Below are 18,767 nucleotides of genomic sequence, written 5' to 3'. Positions count from 1 at the left end.
ACTCCCTCGTCACTGCCACGGCTCGTCTACCAGGAGACTCCGCTGGGCTCCATCGGAACTCTAGGTCGGCCTTCGGTGGTCGACGCCCAGCTGCTGACACGGACTTCCGGTGTTCCGGCGAAGCCTACAACCTGCACCTCTACGTCATCATCGGACTCCTCCCTTCCTCTGGCTTCCCCATCGCCCGCTCTCGCCACATCGTCGCCCCTGTCAGCCAGATCCCCGTCAATGCCTCAGTCCCGGGAGTCAGCGGCTGGTCTCCAGGCTTCCAGCGCTTCGGGTTCATCCTGGTCCGTCACCCTCTCTACTAAGCCGGTTCCTACCTGCACCACGGTTCCGCCTCCGTTGTCCGGACCCTGGAGTTCGCTCTACGCGTCACTCATGTTTCTACTCTGGCTCCTCCCACCTTCTGCTCCACCGTGGTCCATCGTGTCGCCGACGCCTCCACGCCATCACCAGTGGTCACCAGCTACACGTCCCCCACCTAAGCCTCCGCGTCTTCTCCACACCCTCTTCTGTCGTCATCACGGCGCGAGGACGCGCCTATCCGAGGGGGGGGGGGCGTAATGTCACCAATATGTCCTGTATTGTCTGCACCTGTTCTCATTAGTCCTTGATTAGTTAACTTCCTCCTGTGCCTATTTAACTCCCTGATTACTCTGTGTATTTGTACTCCCCGTTCTGTTCATCCTGTGTCGGTTATTGTATGTGTCACAGCACGCTGTATGCTACCTGTTATTCTTCTAGTAAACTCGTATATGCTTCGTATCTTGCATCCCTCGCCTTCTTTACACAGAGGTACTGTAACATAATACTTCTATTTATATGGGATATTATATTATAATATATACAGAATACTACAATTTACTATAGTATGGTTCAAAAACACTGTAGTATTTACTTTTTTTGTGGGAAAATGCACAGAATTTTCTATTGGAACAAAAGTGCTAACTGCACAGTGTTGCCATAAGGCAAAAAACAGTTTTAGTACATAAATAAAAACAAAATAATTATTTTAATAATCAAACATATTTCTTTACATATTGATGCACATGCATATATTTTTATAGAAAGATATTATATTTTAAACATGTTTTGAAAAGACATGTCAAGTGATATTATATGTATATTTTTTTTATAATGTGGGTGCGAGGTCCAAAAAAGGGGGGTTTTGCCTGAGGGCAAGGGGCAACACTATGCCATAGAGGGTTAAGTTAACAGCATGAACTAAAAAGACTATGATATATATTTCAACCGTAGTCTGCATTGTTGATCTGTAGAATAATATTGTTATGGTCCCCAAATCTTCTGGGGTAGCCAAAAGTAAATTAATGAAATTAAATGCTACAGCCTGTTGTTGTAAAAGTTGTTTTGAATACACATACGTTGCTAGCTAGCTATTTTGTTTGCAAGTGTAAACTAAATGTTGTCAAAACATGTCACCATGTCACTGTCAAGAAATGCTCAACTACATTGATTTGTTCCACAATATTTTTCAGATATGACCAAAACAGGCAAATCCTCTGCCTATTGGAATGATGTCTGCCATAGGTATGCCCAGAGCACCTTCCAGTTCAGTACAGGCAAAAGGCCTGGAAGAAGAAAATTGATTGCCTGTCCCCTGCAAAAGGGGAATAAGGTGGACCTGTTTGGCAGGCATATAGTGTGCACTTATGGGTTCCATAAGGTAGGTATTTGATATAATATATCAAAGGCATGATAAGTCCCTGTATCATATAATAGACTATTTTATGTACCATCCCCATATCTATTATCAGAGTACACAGTTCTGCAGAATAATTGGTGAAATTATTTAACATGAATAGTATGGCCTTCTTTTGTTCTTAAACTTTGTTCTCCCAGTCAACAGATAAGGCTGGGCCTAATGCAGTGGCAGGCGGCAGCTCAGAGGAGGCAGGGACATCACAGGGAGAACAGGGAGTGAAGTGTTCTCTGTGTGGTGTGGTTGCTGAGGCAGAGAAGTTCTCCGAGCACCTCTCTGACTACCACGCTGAAGAGAGGTGTGACACCTGTGGGGCCAGGGTCCAGGGTGCTGTTGGACTCCTCCAGCACATCGAGTCCAACCATTATGGGGCCCTGTTGGCTCCACGTGCCAGCACTTCAAAAAATCCCTCGCCATCGCCTTGCCCCTCACCATCTCCAAGGCTGGCACCACCTCCGCAGCACTTGCCGTCTCCACTGCCAGCACCAGTGTCTCCATCCCCATGCCACTCTCCAGCTCTACAGCCCTCACCACCACCACTACGGCCCACTCCATCCCTATGGCCCTCTCCGTCCCCACGGCCCACTCCGTTCCTGCAGCCAAGTCCATCCCCATGCCACTCTCCAGCTTCACAGCCCTCACCACCATGGCCCACTCCGTCCCCGCGGCCCACGCCATCTCCATGGCCCACTCCATCCTCGAGGCCATCTCCATCCCCACACCACTCTCCAGCTCCGCAGCCCTTACCACCACCACGGCCCACTCCATCCTCGAGGCCATCTCCATCCCCACACCACTCTCCAGCTCCGCAGCCCTTAACACTACCACGGCCCACTCCATCCTCGAGGCCATCTCCATCCCCATGCCACTCTCCAGCTCCACAGCCCACTCCATCCTCACGTCCAGCACCCTCACTGCCCACACCACCTCTGCCTCAGGCTGCTACTGACTGGGAAAGCTTTCTTCCCAGTCAGTTCAAGAGGGTCCTCCAGCCAGCAGATTGGGTGTGGATTGCCAAGTGCCTCTATGAGCCCACAGGACAGCTGAGGCAGAAGATCCAGGAGAACTGGTTTTATCCACCAATGCTGCCCAAGCCATCTCCTCCTGAGCCCGGGTGGTACTTCCGATAGAGGATGTTCTTGTGGGCACCAATGAGGATGTGGGGCATTCCTCTTAAATGTTCACAGTGTGGCCGTAAGATGCACCATGCTGGGATCTACCTGAAGGTCAGGGAGGTGATCGACATGGATAGCCGCTACTACCTGGCGGGTGGAGACTATCCACGCTGCAGTGTATGCAGGTTGCCAGTATGCCCATGGAGCCAGGACATCCTTTCACAACTGGATGTGGCACACAGGTCACTGTTTCCAGCAGTGCTGACCACTCAGCTAGCACTGGACAGGAAATGTGTGACCTTCCTCAGGCCAAGGACCAGCGGCAACAGTTCCTCCTACCTCCAGTCAGCAGTAGAGGAAGTCCACAGTGAGGAGTGGGCACGAAGGACAATCCAGTACCACTCTGACTGTGAGAATTATTCGAGAACGGTTGCCCTGGTACAATCTGCAACGGCACCTTCCTTTTCTGCACCTGCACCCTTCAGGCCACTTCCACTCGCCCAATGGTTTGAGACTGTACACTCCAACGACATCCTCAGCCATGTGGACGAGATGAAGGGGGTGATTACCTCCACCTATGGCCGAATTCTGAAGATGGATTCCACTAAGAAGGTACAATACATGAAAGTTTGAGCATGAGTTTTATTTTCAGCCATCCATAATTTCATCATAATATTGAACAATTGTGCATTTGTGTTATATGTGTTATATATATTGTAATGGACCATAACAAAAAGAAAAAAAAGTGTATAATTAAGCCTGTTAGAATGTATTTATATTTGTTTATGCTTGCTTTTCAGATCACCAAAAAGCTGGCTGGTGGCATTGGGGACACGGCTGCATGGATGACCAACATTGGCAATGAGCTTGGCCAGGTTCTGAACAGTGTTCTGACAACAGCTGAAGATGCGGGGCTGGAGGAGCTGTGCCAGGGAATCGTCAGACGCTGCCAGAATGCTGGCGAGCCAGAGCCAGAGGTCATCTATGTTGACCGGGATTGCTGAAGTCAGTCAGGTGGGATTTTCAGATTACTACTTTATCAAATGTGACCCTGGACCACGAAACCATGTCTTAATGGTCTTTTCTTTATTAAGATGTAGACATCATCTGAAAGGCAAGCTTTTTCTGACTAAATAATCTTTCCATTGATGTATGGTTAGTTAGGACAGGGCAATATTTAGCTGAGATAAAACTATTTGAAAATCTGGAATCTGAGGGTGCAAAAAATCTAAATATTGAGAAAATCTCCTTTAAAGTTGCCTAAATGAAGTCCAAGCAATGCATATCCACTCACAAAAATATTTTTTTAATATATTTATGGTATTTAAGTTAACAAAATATCTTCATGGAACACGATCTTTACTTAATATCCTAATGATTTTTAGAAGAAAAGAAAAATAAATAATTTTGACACATGTAATATGTTGTTGGCTATTGCTACAAATATTCCTGTGCAACTTATGACTGGTTTTGTTGTCCAGGGTCACAAATGTGCATTGCAATACATTTTACAAAAGTTAATAGTGGTGTAAAAAAAATCACCTTTTCCTATTGGTGATGTTAATTAGTATTATTATTACCATTAATGTAATGTAATTGTAATTAATTATAATGACTGAAAAGTATGTTGAAATGAAATCACATGCATGCTTTTTGATTATTATTTTCCCTATTCACAGGTGTACCTGCGGTGCTAAAACTTTTTCGGCCATGGAAGTCTATTGTAAGGCTAGATATCTTCCATTTTATGAGAATATTAAACTGCGGCCTTACTACTGAGCACCACCCTCTCTATGGTACCTTTTGTTCTAAACTTTCCTCCTGTATCTTTGAGTGGGATCAGAAGGATGTTAAGGAACTAAAGGCGGCCAAAAGAGGAGAGTGGAAAAACAGCCATGGTGGACAGGCTCCCACTGAGGCACAGCTCATGACCAGCATCAGCCCAGGTGAACTGGCAAAGCACTGTAGGCGGCGAACGTGCGGGGCTGAGGAGATCCGGGCCATGATTTCAGGACTGCTGGAATCAGTGTGGGAGCTAACTGACACTACAGGGCTTCGCCTGGTTAACCCTGACAGCATGCACCATGTTTGGGAGATGCAGCAAAAACACCTCGAGTGCATCCAGGACCCTCCACATGTAGACCTCTATACAAAGACGGGGACACTCCAGAAGGGTGGCAGAATCCTAAATGTGCTTAGGTGTGGCAGGGGGTCATCCTCTCTGGAGAGTTTTCACCGCCACCAGTGTGCCTTCATTCCTGGTAAATTCTGAATGTTAAATTGCATAATGTTCTGTAGATTTTAAGTTGTAAAGATTGCTTTTGTTTTAACATTATTGATGTAGAACCCTGGGTACTACATGGATTTGGCTTATTTTTTTATGGAATTTACTACTAGCTTATTATTCTATGTTAATGTTCTTTATCTGTGTCATTAATTTTGTAAGTCCTAAGTTTGAAATAATTGCTGGTTGAATCTGTGCATTTTCATTCACAGGATGGAGATGTAATGCCATGCATACACAAATGTACATGTTGGAGGGGGCCTCGAGGTGGAACATGAGCCGGGCAAAAGAAGCTGTGTCTGTGGTGGGGGGCCTCAACCATCAGGACATTTGATGTGCGCTTAATGTCTCATCTTAACAACATGAGCCAACGTGTCCTTGGTTGTCCTTTAATGCCAGAATTCACCCCTCCAGGAAAACCCACTGGTAAGATATCTCTCAGGGAAATGCTGAGCATTGGAGGATTCCTCTCTCTCTCTCTCATGTGTGTGTGTGTCCTCTCTTCATTAACAATGTGTTAAAAATTATTGCAGATGAGCGCATTGCAGTGAAGTACTTGTTGGCCCAGTCCAATAGAGGCGACCAGTTGATTGGTGACCACAGTGGCATGCCTGAAGTCCCCTCAGAGGAACCCGAAGATGACAGTGGTTTTGACGCAACTGTGTGCCATGCTGCTGATCTTAGGGCTGGTGACTTTGACCCTCCAGTAGATGTCATGGAGGCCCAGGTGACCAGTCAGGTGGATGACACTGGACCCAAATCCCCTGATGCGGAGGCCAGTGAGGAAGAGGAGGATGACACTGCAATTCCTAGCACATCCGGCCAGGTAATGTTGCTATCCTGTACTATCTTTTACTTTTTTAATAAAAATTGTATCGGGTGAAGTGCAGAACACTTATTGTCAACCATTTGTAAAGATAAAATATATGCATGTAGAATGTAAAATATTTACTATGACATTGTATATATTTATTGGACTGTGGTTGGCTTTTTTTCTCAGTGTGATTCTAGAGGTGTCTTGGGCTGGGAAGCAGTTGATGCCCTGGCAACCTACCTGGTTGGTCTAAACCGGACCATCACTGCCTTGTCATCACAAGAGGAGGCCAACATAGTGCAGCTGTACATGGCTCTGCATGCCATGGACAATGTGCAATCAAAATATAGCCAGAGGGTGAAGAAGAAGACTTTGCCAGGACCATGGAGAGCATCCAGGAAGCGGAGTGGCTCTGCTCCAGGACAGCAGGCAGCAGAGAGGTAATTTGACTATTTGGATCTTCACTAGTTTATAACCCAGTATACAGTCTAGATTATATAATCCTTCTTTTCCATAGACTGTTCATGACTCATGGGCAGGCGGCTCAGGACCCTGAAGTCCACAGGGTCTGTGAATGTGTTTGCCTACGACTTTTTAAGGAGTTTAAGCAAGCACGGAACAGGCCCAAGGACACAAGAGGAAGAACTCTGCCAATTCCACAATCCATTGTGATGGTCTACAGCCACTTAAAACAGCTGCTGGAGGACAGCAGAGTTGTTCTAGGACAGACTAACCTGGTTCTGGTCCCGATAAACACCACTACTGTCTCCTCATGGTGAGTCTTCTTTTGTGCAGTTTTTTATGCAATCACAGTAGTATATCAAGATTGTACTTATAAAACTTTCCTGTACATGTTTCTTTTAGAAATTATATTAAGTAAATACAATGGGCTTTAGTTTTAGTTTAGTTTATTCAACCAGGCAAGTCATTACAGTTTTTCTGAATTGCTAAAACACATTTCTTGAAACCATCACTCATTTTCCCAAAGCATTAAACACAAAATCAAATCAAATAAAAAAAAACCTCTTACTATTATGGCGAAACAAAACAATTGTTTCAAAACCCTTTCACCTGTAATCAAGATCATTCATTAAACACTGCATCAACAAAATGGAGCACACAGCATCCAGAGCATGTAGTTACAGAAAAACAAGTATATTGTATCTCACAGTAAACAAATATGCAATTACATTAAAGTATTGAAATCACAACTAAGTAAGGTATACTGAATGTACAGTATTATATTGAATATTATGTCTATGTACAAATATTCATATTCAGACATTTTATAAGGACCACCTGGCATTACGCCAAGGGGTCCACAGACCCCTGGTTGAGAAACACTGTTATATTGTATTGAATTACTGTATATTCAGCACTTGCATGCTGTAAAAAAAACAGTAGTCTAAATGCAAAATCCTTAAAGGTCAAGAAAGCTCTAAAAGAAAAGCATGTTACAGTACATAAAAAAGAAGAAAAAAACTGAAACGGCTAAACCAAAGTTAGTGAGAGATTCATTCTGCTTCAGCATCACGTCTTCATGTTGGGTCCAGCCTGAGTCTAGTCAAGTAATTTTATTTCTATTATACTTTATTACAATACAGATTGTGATAACAGGTACATGATGGTCAGTAATACAAAGAGAGCTCAGTTATCATCAGTTATTATTATTAAGTTATCAATTATTATTATTATTATTATTATTATTAATAATATTTTCATCTATTGTTGGTATAATAATTCAGCACTCTGAACTGGCCTGTATTTATTACGGTTGGTTTCAGATCATTAGAAAAAAGTGTGAACAATTTTGAGTCGTTGTGTAAAGAGTGCCAACTGTGTTGTAGTGGTGCTTAATTTTTGGTGCATTTACCATTTTGCAACACAAGTGCATCACAGTGCAAAATGTGTTTTATTGAGTGTTGTATTAAAAGCACTTACTAGGAATAGACACATACTGTGATATTTGTCTCAAATTTTAAGAATTTCTGTAGCATATACCAATTATTGGTAACACTTAAGAATACTGATCCTTCATTAATGAATAACTACACAGGAACAAATGAATAATGCATTATTAACACTCTAACTACTATAATCTAAAAATAAACTCTGATTAATGAATTAGTAAGTAATAGTGCTCAGTTGAAGGTGGTAGTTCACTATTAACTAATCAGTAACTACTGTTTTTTTCATTCCTCCCAGAGAACTACTAAGAACTACTATATACAAGTTCATAATTAACATGAATGATGCATAATGTATAATTAATTCTAAAGTAAAGGCCTTGGTAACCCACTAGTAATGACTGAAGTATTACTAAAGGAATTACTAATTATTTGGATCAGTACTCTAAAGTGAAAAACATGATAACTCTCTAGTAACTACTGAAGTCTTTGTAAACTTTTGATGTTTTTGTATGTTTTTGTACAGTAATTCCTTATGATATATTTGGTAACACTTAAGTAATTACTAGTGGGTTACCATGATCTTCACTTTAGAATACTGATCCAAATAAATAGTAGTTCCTTTATAAGGATGTAGTAACACTTAAGTAATTACTAGTGGGTTACTATGATCTTCACTTTAGAATACCGATCCAAATAAGAAGTAGTTACTTTAGAGTTATATAGTAACTCTTGAGTTATTACTATCCAATACTTTACAAAAACCTCAAAAGTTTACAATGACTTCAGTAGTTACTAGAGAGTTATCATATTTTTCACTTTAGAATACTGATCCAAATAATTAGTAATTCCTTCTTAAGTATTTGGTAATACTTCAGTCATTACTAGTGGGTTACCAAGGCCTTTACTCTAGAATTAATTATACATTATTCATTATTCACATTAATTATGAATATGTATATAGTAGGTCTTAGTAGTTCTCTGGGAGGTATGAAAAAAACAGTAGTTACTGATTAGTTAATAGTGAACTACCACCTTCAACTGAGCACTATTACTTACTAATTCATTCATCAGAGTTACTTATTAGTTAATAGTAGTTACTAGAGTGTTAATAATGCATTACTCATTTGTTCCTGTGTAGTTATTCATTAATGAAGGATCAGTATTCTAAAGTGTTACCCAATTATTTAAGGCAGTAAATTTAAAACCAATTTAAATAAATTGCTTAATATTTACCCTGCAGGCTACTAAGAAGACAGAAACGCGTGGACAGAGACATGCTGCTGCAGGGTACTGCACTGCCTAACCAATTATATTTGGCAAAGGAGCCACTTCCTGAAGTGCGTGAACTTCCAGCTGCTCCTGCACAGCATGGGCATGAGGCCATGGAATTCGAGAAGCCAGAAAATAAGGAGGGAGAGGCCTTCATTCGCAAACGCATCTCCAACAGGTGCCCACTGCCCACCCCTCCTCCCTTATCTTACTCAGCATTTCCTGTATATCCACCAGCACCACATTTTGCATTCTCCCATCTTGGGTCCTACCCACCCATCCTCTCGAGTTCCAGCCACCTGATAACCTGCCACCACAAACTTGTCACCTTACTCAGCCTAGGAAGCTCACCTGGAGAAGGCAGAAAGCTGCCAAAGAGGATGAGAAACGGACGGAACCACCAAGGAAACGCCTAGAAAAGGATATATACCACTATATCTGCAAGCACTGTGGGCTGTCAAAAAATAAGACAACTGGCCACACTCAGCTAAAGGGCCGGTGGTATTGCCCAGCCTCAGGCCTCTCTGTTGCACAGTGGAAACAGAATGTACAGGGAGGTCTTTGATTGTTTTAATTGGTGTATGTATATAGTTCATTTTTTAATTGTGTTTGCTGTGTGTTGTGCTGTGAATATTTTGTTTTAGCTGCACTATGTTTGCAGTGCTTAATTTTCGGTGTTTTTAAAACAAAAACAAAAAAAGACACAACTCTGTGGTGTAAAAAAAAAAAGAAAAAAGAAAAGAAAAAACAACACACAACTCATGTGGTGTTGTAAAAAAAAAAAGAAAAAAAAAAAAAAACTCTTGTGGTGTAATAGTAACACATCCATCTTATTCAGTTGTTAAGTCTGACTTCACGCGGCAGCGCTTCCAGGTCCTAACGCTCTATCTCATACCACAAGAAAACAACAAATGGTGCTGATATACACACACGATGTGGTGTAATACTACAAAAAATATATAATCATGACCTTTATCTCCATATCAAAATTCCAGATGGCCAGACAATGATTCATCTTTTATAAATCGTTAAAATATTAATGTCTGTGATGCTGTGAGCACGGAGACTGTTGTGTAGACTGTAAGTATTTAAAATGTTTAACTTTTTAAAATGATTGATGTTTAATATGAATAAATAGCGCAAGTCCTTGCCGATCTAGCCTGTCCTCGGGCAGCGAAGCTGCGAGGCACCAAGCGAAATGGAATGTCCCCTTTGTGCAGTTTGTAGTCGTGGCAGTACCCTCCAGCGACCACACAGCCAAACTATTCCTAACTGTTTGTTACAGGTCCTAACACATTCTAAATAAGTCCTAACACAAGTCCTAACAATTCTAACAGTTAATTGTCTCAGTCCTAACAGTTCTGAACAGTGCTCAACGGGGCAAAACAGCCATTGGCTGAATGGGGCAAAACAGTCATTGGCCAAAACATAGTCATGTGACCACAGTTATAAAAGAGCGCCAGTGCCCAAAAGACTAGTTGCAGTCTATGCTCGTTTGTCATGCGAGAAAAAAACATTTAAACACTAAATACATTTTTTAAATCAATTTCACTCTTCGGATAAGGTTCAGGTAAGTACAGTTTAACATATAACATGAAAGAGAAGCAGTTCGTGATGTATCTCCGTTTGACATTACAGTTCAAACTCCGCTTACATTGCACATGTGTAATTTACTTATCTTTATTCTTAATTCGGTGGTTTAACACTTATTTAGAGATAAGAGGCCATGTTTGGTCAGATATAGTGATACAGAGTGGTGTTTTGTTTTGTGTTAAAACAGTGAGAAAAAGCCAACCCAAGACATTTTGCGGCCTTTTCTGATAAGCACACTTTTTAAAAAAAAGAAATAAATAAGCACGAAAATTCACTCTAAAGCAGTCAAATACGCTTAAAATAAAATTCATCAGAGTTTTTGTCTAGATGAATATTTTATGCAAGCACAATAGGTAGGTAAAGTAAAGGAAAGCAGTATGTAACCAATAATATTCTTTAATTTCTACATAATTACTATATAAAATGCTTTTTTTTTCTTTTTTTACATTCTGTTGCTTCTTACTGTTTTCAATTTCTTTATTTGAGTTTAGTTTAACATATCCTTCATTCTATTTGCCATAGAGTTTGAAAATTGCCTTTGCTACTGGCATAAATCAGTTGACAAATATATACATAATATGGCAACCATCAATGTATATAATCAAACAAGCATCCATGTGACACAACCCCCTTCTACCTAAAAATGTCGTCTCTTTTTTCCCCCCTAACCCTTTTAAGTTTCACTTCATTTGTATCTTAAGTTATCTGATATTTACCCTGTTGTTTCATATTTATAGACATGACTAAGACAGGTAAACCTGACTCATACTGGCATGACATCATGTGCAAGTATGCCCAAGGGAAGTACCACTTTACAACAGGAAATAAGCCAGGGGTGAAGAAGTGGAAGGATGCCTTGGACAGAATTAACAACTGCCCATTACAAAAGTAGACCCGTGTATGATATTTTTGGGAACAGAATCCCTTGCAAATGTGGTTATCATAAGGTATGTAAATATAAATGTGATTATTTTACCTAGACTGGTGCTTATTAATAATTTCTTTTTCTTTTTTTTAACTTTCAGAACAGAAAATTGTTCATTATTTGAATTGTAAAGCCTGACATACAAAATAATAGTCAGAAAAGGGCATATATTTATATAAGAAGGTTTATTGAATTTTTTGACAATTTAAAAAAAACAAAAAAACAAACAGGTTTTGGCTCATTGTGTGATATAGTGGAAATATGGAGCTCAAACTTGAGGAGGAAAAAACATAATTTTATTCAGAGGCACAAACTGAGCAAAGCTGTTCAATTTAGTGCAGATGCTGTCAGTGTGCTAGATGAATTTCTTATAGCTAGTAATGTAAATGAGGTCTTTAACAGTATAACAGACTACTTGCATAAAATGCAAATAAATATCAATTTCACTTCACAGTAAAAAGACTCTTGCACGAAGACCTGAAGGTGGGTGTTTTTACAATTATACTAAAAGGTGTTTTACTTTCTAAAAATATAAACTATGAATCAGACAGCAGATGGCATGTAGTAATTGTGTACAACTATTTTTTCAGAAAAGTTTTTGTATTGATAATTTAAGTGTTAAGTATTTGTGTACCAAATGATGCAGCTTTATACAAATGATTTTGCTTGACTTTACTGGCAATATTTTCAGACCTAGGGAAAACACTAACATTTCTTTCACAGTCAGCAGAGCAGACAGTGTTAAGCATACAGACAGGCCCACAGACCAGTCCAAGCATGCAGGCAAGACCACTGAGCCGTGCAGGAAAGCAGGCAAGACCACTAAGTAGTGCAGGAAAGCAGGCAAAACCACTAAGCAGTACAGCCAAGCAAGTGGGACCACTAAGCAGTGCAGGTGTGCAGGCAAGACCACAGAACAGTGCCGGTGGAAAACCAACCCCACGGAGCAGTGTGGATGCAAAATTAGCCCCACAGAGCAGTAGTTCAATTAAGTGTGCTCTTTGTAGTGAAGATGTTGATGTGGAGGGTTTCACTGAACATCTGTCTGATTACCATGTCCAAGAATGTTGTGACCAGTGTGGTGCAAAAGTCTGGGGTGCAGTTGGACTGCTTCACCACATTGAAAATCATAATCTTTTGACTAGTCTTGCAGACCGAGGCAGAAAATCTGTGGATCAACCAACATCTTCTCCCACAACATCATTTGCACAATCACCTGCATACTTTGAAGAGCAGCAAGGAGCTCCACAAAGTGCACCTCACACACCATCACCGGACATTAACCTGAGGCCTCCAGAAGTGAATTGGTTGAGTTTTCTCCCCAAGCAGTTATGTCGAGTGATTAAACCAGCAGACCAGAAGTAAATAGCACAGTGTCTATAAGACAGCACAGGACGACTGAAGCAGCAGATTTCACAAAACTGGTTTCATCCAACAAGTCCCAGAAAGCTTACTACTTCACCTCCTAATCCTAGTAGCTACTTTAGACAGCGGATGTTTCTGTGGGCACCAATGAGAATGTGGGGTATTCCTCCGAAATGCACACAGTGCAAAAAGAAGATGCACCATTCAGGAATATACACTAAAGTGAGGAAAGTCATTGATATTGACTCCAAATACTACTTAGTTGGAGCAAACTACCCTTGCTGCAGTAACTGTATGATTCCTGTCTGCCCTTGGAGTTCAGAGATGCTTAAACAACTTGATCCCTCCCACAGAAATAAAGTTCCCTTTGTTCTGACAACTCAGCTTGCTCTAGACAGGAGGTGTGAATTCACTCCTTGTTTATCATTGGTGTAGGTGTGACTCCAGTCCTTAAAGGTGCTACAGAGGATGTTTTGTTTTATACATTTTTGCAATATTACTTGAAACTGTCTTTACTAACTTATAAAAGACTATTTATTAGGTGCACTGAAAGGAATAATATTAATATACATCATCTGTGCACGAGGTAGGGCCTTAAAAACATCAGCCAATCGTTTACGCGATCATCGCGTAAACGATTGGCCCTCTGGCTTGTCAATCACTGCCGTGACGTTCCTTGTGAGAGACGAGCGCGGCTGTGCGCTCCAGTAACTTTCCACACTCCACAGGCGCCGCATGCAATGTTTTTGTCAGGAGACAGGAGTAACAACTGCAGATTATGAGTTACCTGTGGTGAGTCCGACATAATGAATCCACTAACACAACACAGTGAATGCCGGTGGTAAACAAACACTCGTGTTCCAATACTCGTGCACGAGTTTTGGGAGGTGTTCCCTCGAAATGAGCTGTGAAGGAGGGGGGCTGTTCTTACGCATGCGCTCATTTCAAAAACTCACTAACAGTCTTTGGTTTCTCAGTCAACGAAAAGATCCTCTGTATCACCTTTAACTGGTTTCGACCATGGAAAGTCACGGTGCACCTCGACATTTTCCACTTCATGCGCCGGTTCACTGCTGGTCTTACAACGGAGCACCATCCACTGTATGGCACGTTCTGCTCCAAGTTGTCAAGCTGTATATTTGAATGGGACAAGGATGACATCTCTGATCTTAAAGAGGTGGAAAAGTCCATGCTTTTAAAAAAACATGGGGGCCATATTCCAACAGAGGCCCAAATCCTGTCAAGCATCACCTCCAGTGACCTGGCCAAGCACTGCAGGAGGAGGACACGTGGAGCGGAAGAAACTCGTGCCTTGATACAAGGACTGCTGGACTCGATGTGGGAATTGACCAACACCACTGGTTTGTGCCTCATCAGTCCAGAAAGCATGACGCATGTGTGGGAGGTGCAGCAGAAACACTTACCTTGCATTCAAGATCCACCCGTGTTCAGCTTTACACAAAACTGGGCTCCGGGATACAGAAGGGTGATAAGGTTCTGGACGTACTGAGTTGTGGTAGAGGGTCCTCTTCCCTGGAAAGCTTTCATCGCCACCAGTGCACTTTCATTCCAGGTAATTGTATTTCAGTAGTGTTGTCACAATATTGGAATTTCTAGCTTCAAAACAATACCTTGAAAAACATGAAAAACCTTTTTCAATATCACAGGGAAAATTTGCCACAAATTAAAGGTATACAGTTTGAACAGATTTCGGTCAAAGTAAATTAGCTTAAATATTAGACAATTAGCTAAGTATTTACATATCAACTGAAACTTTTTTTGGGGGGGTGGGGGTAATATAATAATATTTTAATCATGTGAAATATTTTGTCTTTCAGGGTGGAGATGTAATACTGTACATACTCAGATGTACATGCTTGAGGGTGCATCTAGGTGGAACGTCAACTAAGGTCGTCAAGCTGTGGACATTGGCAGTATATCACTAACTAAGATCTATGATGTACGTTTAATGTCCCACTTGAATGTCCTCAGCAACAGAGTCCTCGGATGTTCACTTCTGCCAAAATTCATACCCCCTGGAAAACCCACTGGTAAGATTCATCATTGTATATTTTATTACGATACCAAAGCTTGGCTTGCTCCTTGAATGCTAAACAGTCAGACCTTCATGCTCATGACTGAACATTTCTGTAAAAGTGCCCATTCCAAGTTATAAGATGTGTCTGTTTGTGAAGTTGAAATGTATTTGCCTTAGTGTTTTTTTTTCTGCTTTTAAATTAATTTTTCATGTGTGTTAATAATGGATTATTTATCAGCTACATTCATCACATGTGCTGTACTGCTTTAGCTTGATATATTCCTCTCATTACAAAATGTTTAATAATTCTTTATGGCAGATGAGCGTATAGCTGTGGAGTACTTGTTGGCACAGTCGGACAGAGGAGACCTGTTTTCTCCACTGGTGAAAGGTGAAAACACTTTGCCAGAGATGCAGGTTCAAGTTCAGGAGGACGAGTGCCTGGATGTCACAATAAGTGATGCAGCAGACATCAATGTAGACGCACACACCCTTGGATGTTCCAGCAGTCATGATGATTCATTGATCTCATCTCTGGTAATGGAATTTCCCATTCCTCAGGCGATAGTGATGACGTACAGTCACATCAAGCAGCTTCTTGAAGACTGCAGAGAGCTACTGGACCAGACCAACTTGGTGCTAGTCACTATGAACAACACCACAGTGTCTTCATGTGAGTTTAACCTTCTTAAATTCACTTCAGTAATAAGATTCCTATGAAAAACAGCACTTCAGAAATAATAAATCTATTGAACTATTATCGGTTCTAAATGTATTTGTATGTTACATACATGTAAATGTACACATTGTTTTCAGACATCTTGTCTCATTTTGTCTCAGTCGGTTTATCACAGCTGACGTGCAACAAAATGATGAACGAACGATACTCCTCAACCGTCATATGCCCCTTAATGCTGATTGGCTACATGTTTGTTGTTGGTGTCAGCATCGATCTGACTAACTTCCAAACAGTGTTTTTGAAATATAGCTTACCCCACATTTGTGTCACCTTTGTCAGTCAGGATCAGTCAGTAGAGATTTGCTATGTTTTGTGAATGTAATGTAGGTAAAGTTGCAATTTTAAAAACAGTTGTGCTGTCTTCAAACTAACTGTTTTGTTTTTCTTTAACAGGATTCTAGACAGACAGAAAAGAAGTGACCGGGACACCTTGCTACAAGGTGTGGAGCTTCCCCAGCCTGTTGGTTTGGCAAAGGAGCCACTGCCAAAGCCTAGAGAGCTCCCATCTGCACCTGTTGAACATGGACATGTTGCCATTGAGTTCCAGGAGCCTGAAAATTGAGAGGGTGAGGCAGTTATTCGCCAACGTAAATATGCACAAACTGGAACTGCAGTGTCTACCATTACACACACAGACACTGGGCTAAGAGATGCATCTCCACCTGGCACAGACTATACTACTGTAGCATACAAACATTTTTTCTGGCCTGGGGCCCAGCACTTTCCAGGGTGGCATACCTGGCCTGGGTATTCTGATTGGTCTTTTCCACCAGGCCAACGGCCATCAGCTCCACCGCACTCTCAGGGATGCTCTTCCCTTCCGCCGGGCCAACAGCCATCAGCTCTACCGCACTCTCAGGGATGATCTTCCCTTCTGCCGGGCCAACAGCCATCAGCTCTACCGCACTCTCAGGGATGGTCTTCCCTTCCGCCGGGCCAACAGTCATCAGCTCCACCGCACTCTCAGGGATGGTCTTCCCTTCCGCCGGGCCAACAGTCATCAGCTCCACCGCACTCTCAGGGATGGTCTTCCCTTCTGCCGGGCCAACAGCCATCAGCTCTACCGCACTCTCAGGGATGGTCTTCCCTTCCGCCGGGCCAACAGCCATCAGCTCTACCGCACTCTCAGGGATGGTCTTCCCTTCCGCCGGGCCAACAGTCATCAGCTCCACCGCACTCTCAGGGATGGTCTTCCCTTCCACCGGGCCAATAGCCATCAGCTCCACCACACTCTCAGGGATGGTCTTCCCTTCTGCCGGGCCAACAGTCATCAGCTCCACCGCACTCTCAGGGATGGTCTTCCCTTCTGCCGGGCCAACAGTCATCAGCTCCACCGCACTCTCAGGGATGGTCTTCCCTTCTGCCGGGCCAACAGTCATCAGCTCCACCGCACTCTCAGGGATGGTCTTCCCTTCTGCCGGGCCAACAGCCATCAGCTCCACCACCTCCTCAGAACCGTCAACGTGCATGTAAACTGCACAAGACAGCACTTGAGAATCAAGAGTGTGTGGCAAGAGGGGAGCCACCAAAGAAGTGTCACACAAAAGAGCACTACTATTGTCAGTGTAAAACATGTGGTCAATCATAAAGCAAACTTACTGGCCATTCCCAGGTTAAAGGAAAGTGGTACTGTCCAGCATCTGGCCAGACCATTACAGAGTGGAAAGACTCTCTTTAGGCTTTTTGTCTTTCCTTTCATACGTAATACAATCGGTTGATTGAGTGATGTTAGTGCATTAAGTAAACTAATTAAATTAGAATTTGAAGGAAAGCTCTTAAAAATAGTTGTTTTATATATATATTTTTTTATATTTATATGCGTGTATGTATGTGTATAATTACTATTATAATATAATTACTATTGTTTGTACATTTTATTAAACCATATTTGTAAAATATTATTATTTTAGTATATATAGATATTTAAATCTGTGTATATAAATGACAGATTCAAGCTCTTGGAATAAACTATTTGTGGAAGTGATTATTATTATTATTATTATTATTATTAAACTATTCCTGGAGTTAAGTGTATTATTATTATTAATTCACCAAGTGAAATGGCACGCCCCCTTTGTACAGTTTGTTAATTCCAGCGATCGGCCGGCTAAACACTTCCTAACATTTGAATACCTCTGAACTAGGTCCGAACACTTCCGAACAAAGTCCGAACAAGGTGCGAACACCTCCTAACTAAATCCGAACAGGTCCTAACACACATCTGAAAACTCCGAACTGATGGGGCAAAGGAGCCAATCTAGTCCTAATAAAAAAGAGCCAATCAGCAATCAAGTTGACATGCTTGGCTGATTGGTTTTTCGTGACATTCCCGTTGTTTGCAACTCACGGGACATCGTCTGCTATCGGGAGATTCAAGGTAAGCATTATCAAATTACAAATTCTTGTTAACCTACTTGTTCAAACATTAACTCATGATTTGGAATAAAGATTATTTGGTTCGGTACACTTAAGACAAGGTAACTTATTGACGTGTGACAGTTATTGCTAACGAACGCTAGATAAACCTCCATGGCACAACCTTTTATTTTGGGGAGGAAAACTATTTTTTTTTTATATTTTCTTGGGGATCCCTCATAATATATCCATCATAAAATGTGTCGACCCCCCGCCCCACATCCAGATATTGATTTGTTGCCTCAGGGCAACAGTGTGCCAAAGAAAAAAAATACTATAGTAATTCATAGTAAATACTATAGTGTTTTTGAACCATACTATAGTAAAGTATTTCAATTAATTTGTTGTAATTTTGTGGTAATTTTACAGTTGTAATAATAATAATATAACGATAGTAATATAAACAAATTACTTTACCCAATACTGTACTAAGTTTTCTACAACAGGGTATATTATACTACAAATAAACTACAGTTTATTGTAGTAAAAACTAAACTATAGTACAGTATTTATTACAGTGGTAACACTTTACAATAAGGTTCATTAGTTAAACATTAGTTAATGTATTAACTAACAT

The 18,767-nt window shown here is 41.3% G+C and overlaps 2 protein-coding genes across 2 annotated transcripts; both read left to right on the top strand.

The window, feature by feature from the left end:
• Positions 1-1,501: 1,501 nt before the first annotated feature.
• Positions 1,502-2,853, top strand: LOC125249488 (protein TsetseEP-like). Its single transcript, XM_048161791.1, has 2 exons — positions 1,502-1,687; positions 1,864-2,853. Exons 1-2 carry the CDS (start codon positions 1,502-1,504, stop codon positions 2,851-2,853), a joined length of 1,176 nt encoding a protein of 391 aa, XP_048017748.1.
• Positions 2,854-5,311: 2,458 nt separating this feature from the next.
• On the top strand, positions 5,312-10,084 carry LOC125249485. The gene is made up of 5 exons (XM_048161787.1): positions 5,312-5,548; positions 5,656-5,948; positions 6,123-6,376; positions 6,454-6,711; positions 9,087-10,084. Exons 1-5 carry the CDS (start codon positions 5,467-5,469, stop codon positions 9,529-9,531), a joined length of 1,332 nt encoding a protein of 443 aa, XP_048017744.1. The 5' UTR covers positions 5,312-5,466; the 3' UTR covers positions 9,532-10,084.
• Positions 10,085-18,767: the final 8,683 nt, after the last annotated feature.

Source organism: Megalobrama amblycephala, linkage group LG16 (genome assembly GCF_018812025.1).
Source record: "Megalobrama amblycephala isolate DHTTF-2021 linkage group LG16, ASM1881202v1, whole genome shotgun sequence".
Classification (NCBI taxonomy): domain Eukaryota; kingdom Metazoa; phylum Chordata; class Actinopteri; order Cypriniformes; family Xenocyprididae; genus Megalobrama; species Megalobrama amblycephala.
Note: the sequence above shows the minus strand (reverse complement) of the source record. Positions and strands in the feature narration are given on the sequence as shown.

Bases quoted from the DNA above. Each gene is read 5' to 3' on its own strand.
- LOC125249488 (XM_048161791.1), top strand. From the start codon at position 1,502: ATGACCAAAACAGGCAAATCCTCTGCCTATTGGAATGATGTCTGCCAT. The intron at 1,688-1,863 runs GTAGGTATTTGA...TTGTTCTCCCAG, and splicing joins GCACTTATGGGTTCCATAAG to TCAACAGATAAGGCTGGGCC.
- LOC125249485 (XM_048161787.1), top strand. From the start codon at position 5,467: ATGTCTCATCTTAACAACATGAGCCAACGTGTCCTTGGTTGTCCTTTA. The intron at 5,549-5,655 runs GTAAGATATCTC...AAATTATTGCAG, and splicing joins CCCTCCAGGAAAACCCACTG to ATGAGCGCATTGCAGTGAAG. The intron at 6,712-9,086 runs GTGAGTCTTCTT...TTTACCCTGCAG, and splicing joins ACCACTACTGTCTCCTCATG to GCTACTAAGAAGACAGAAAC.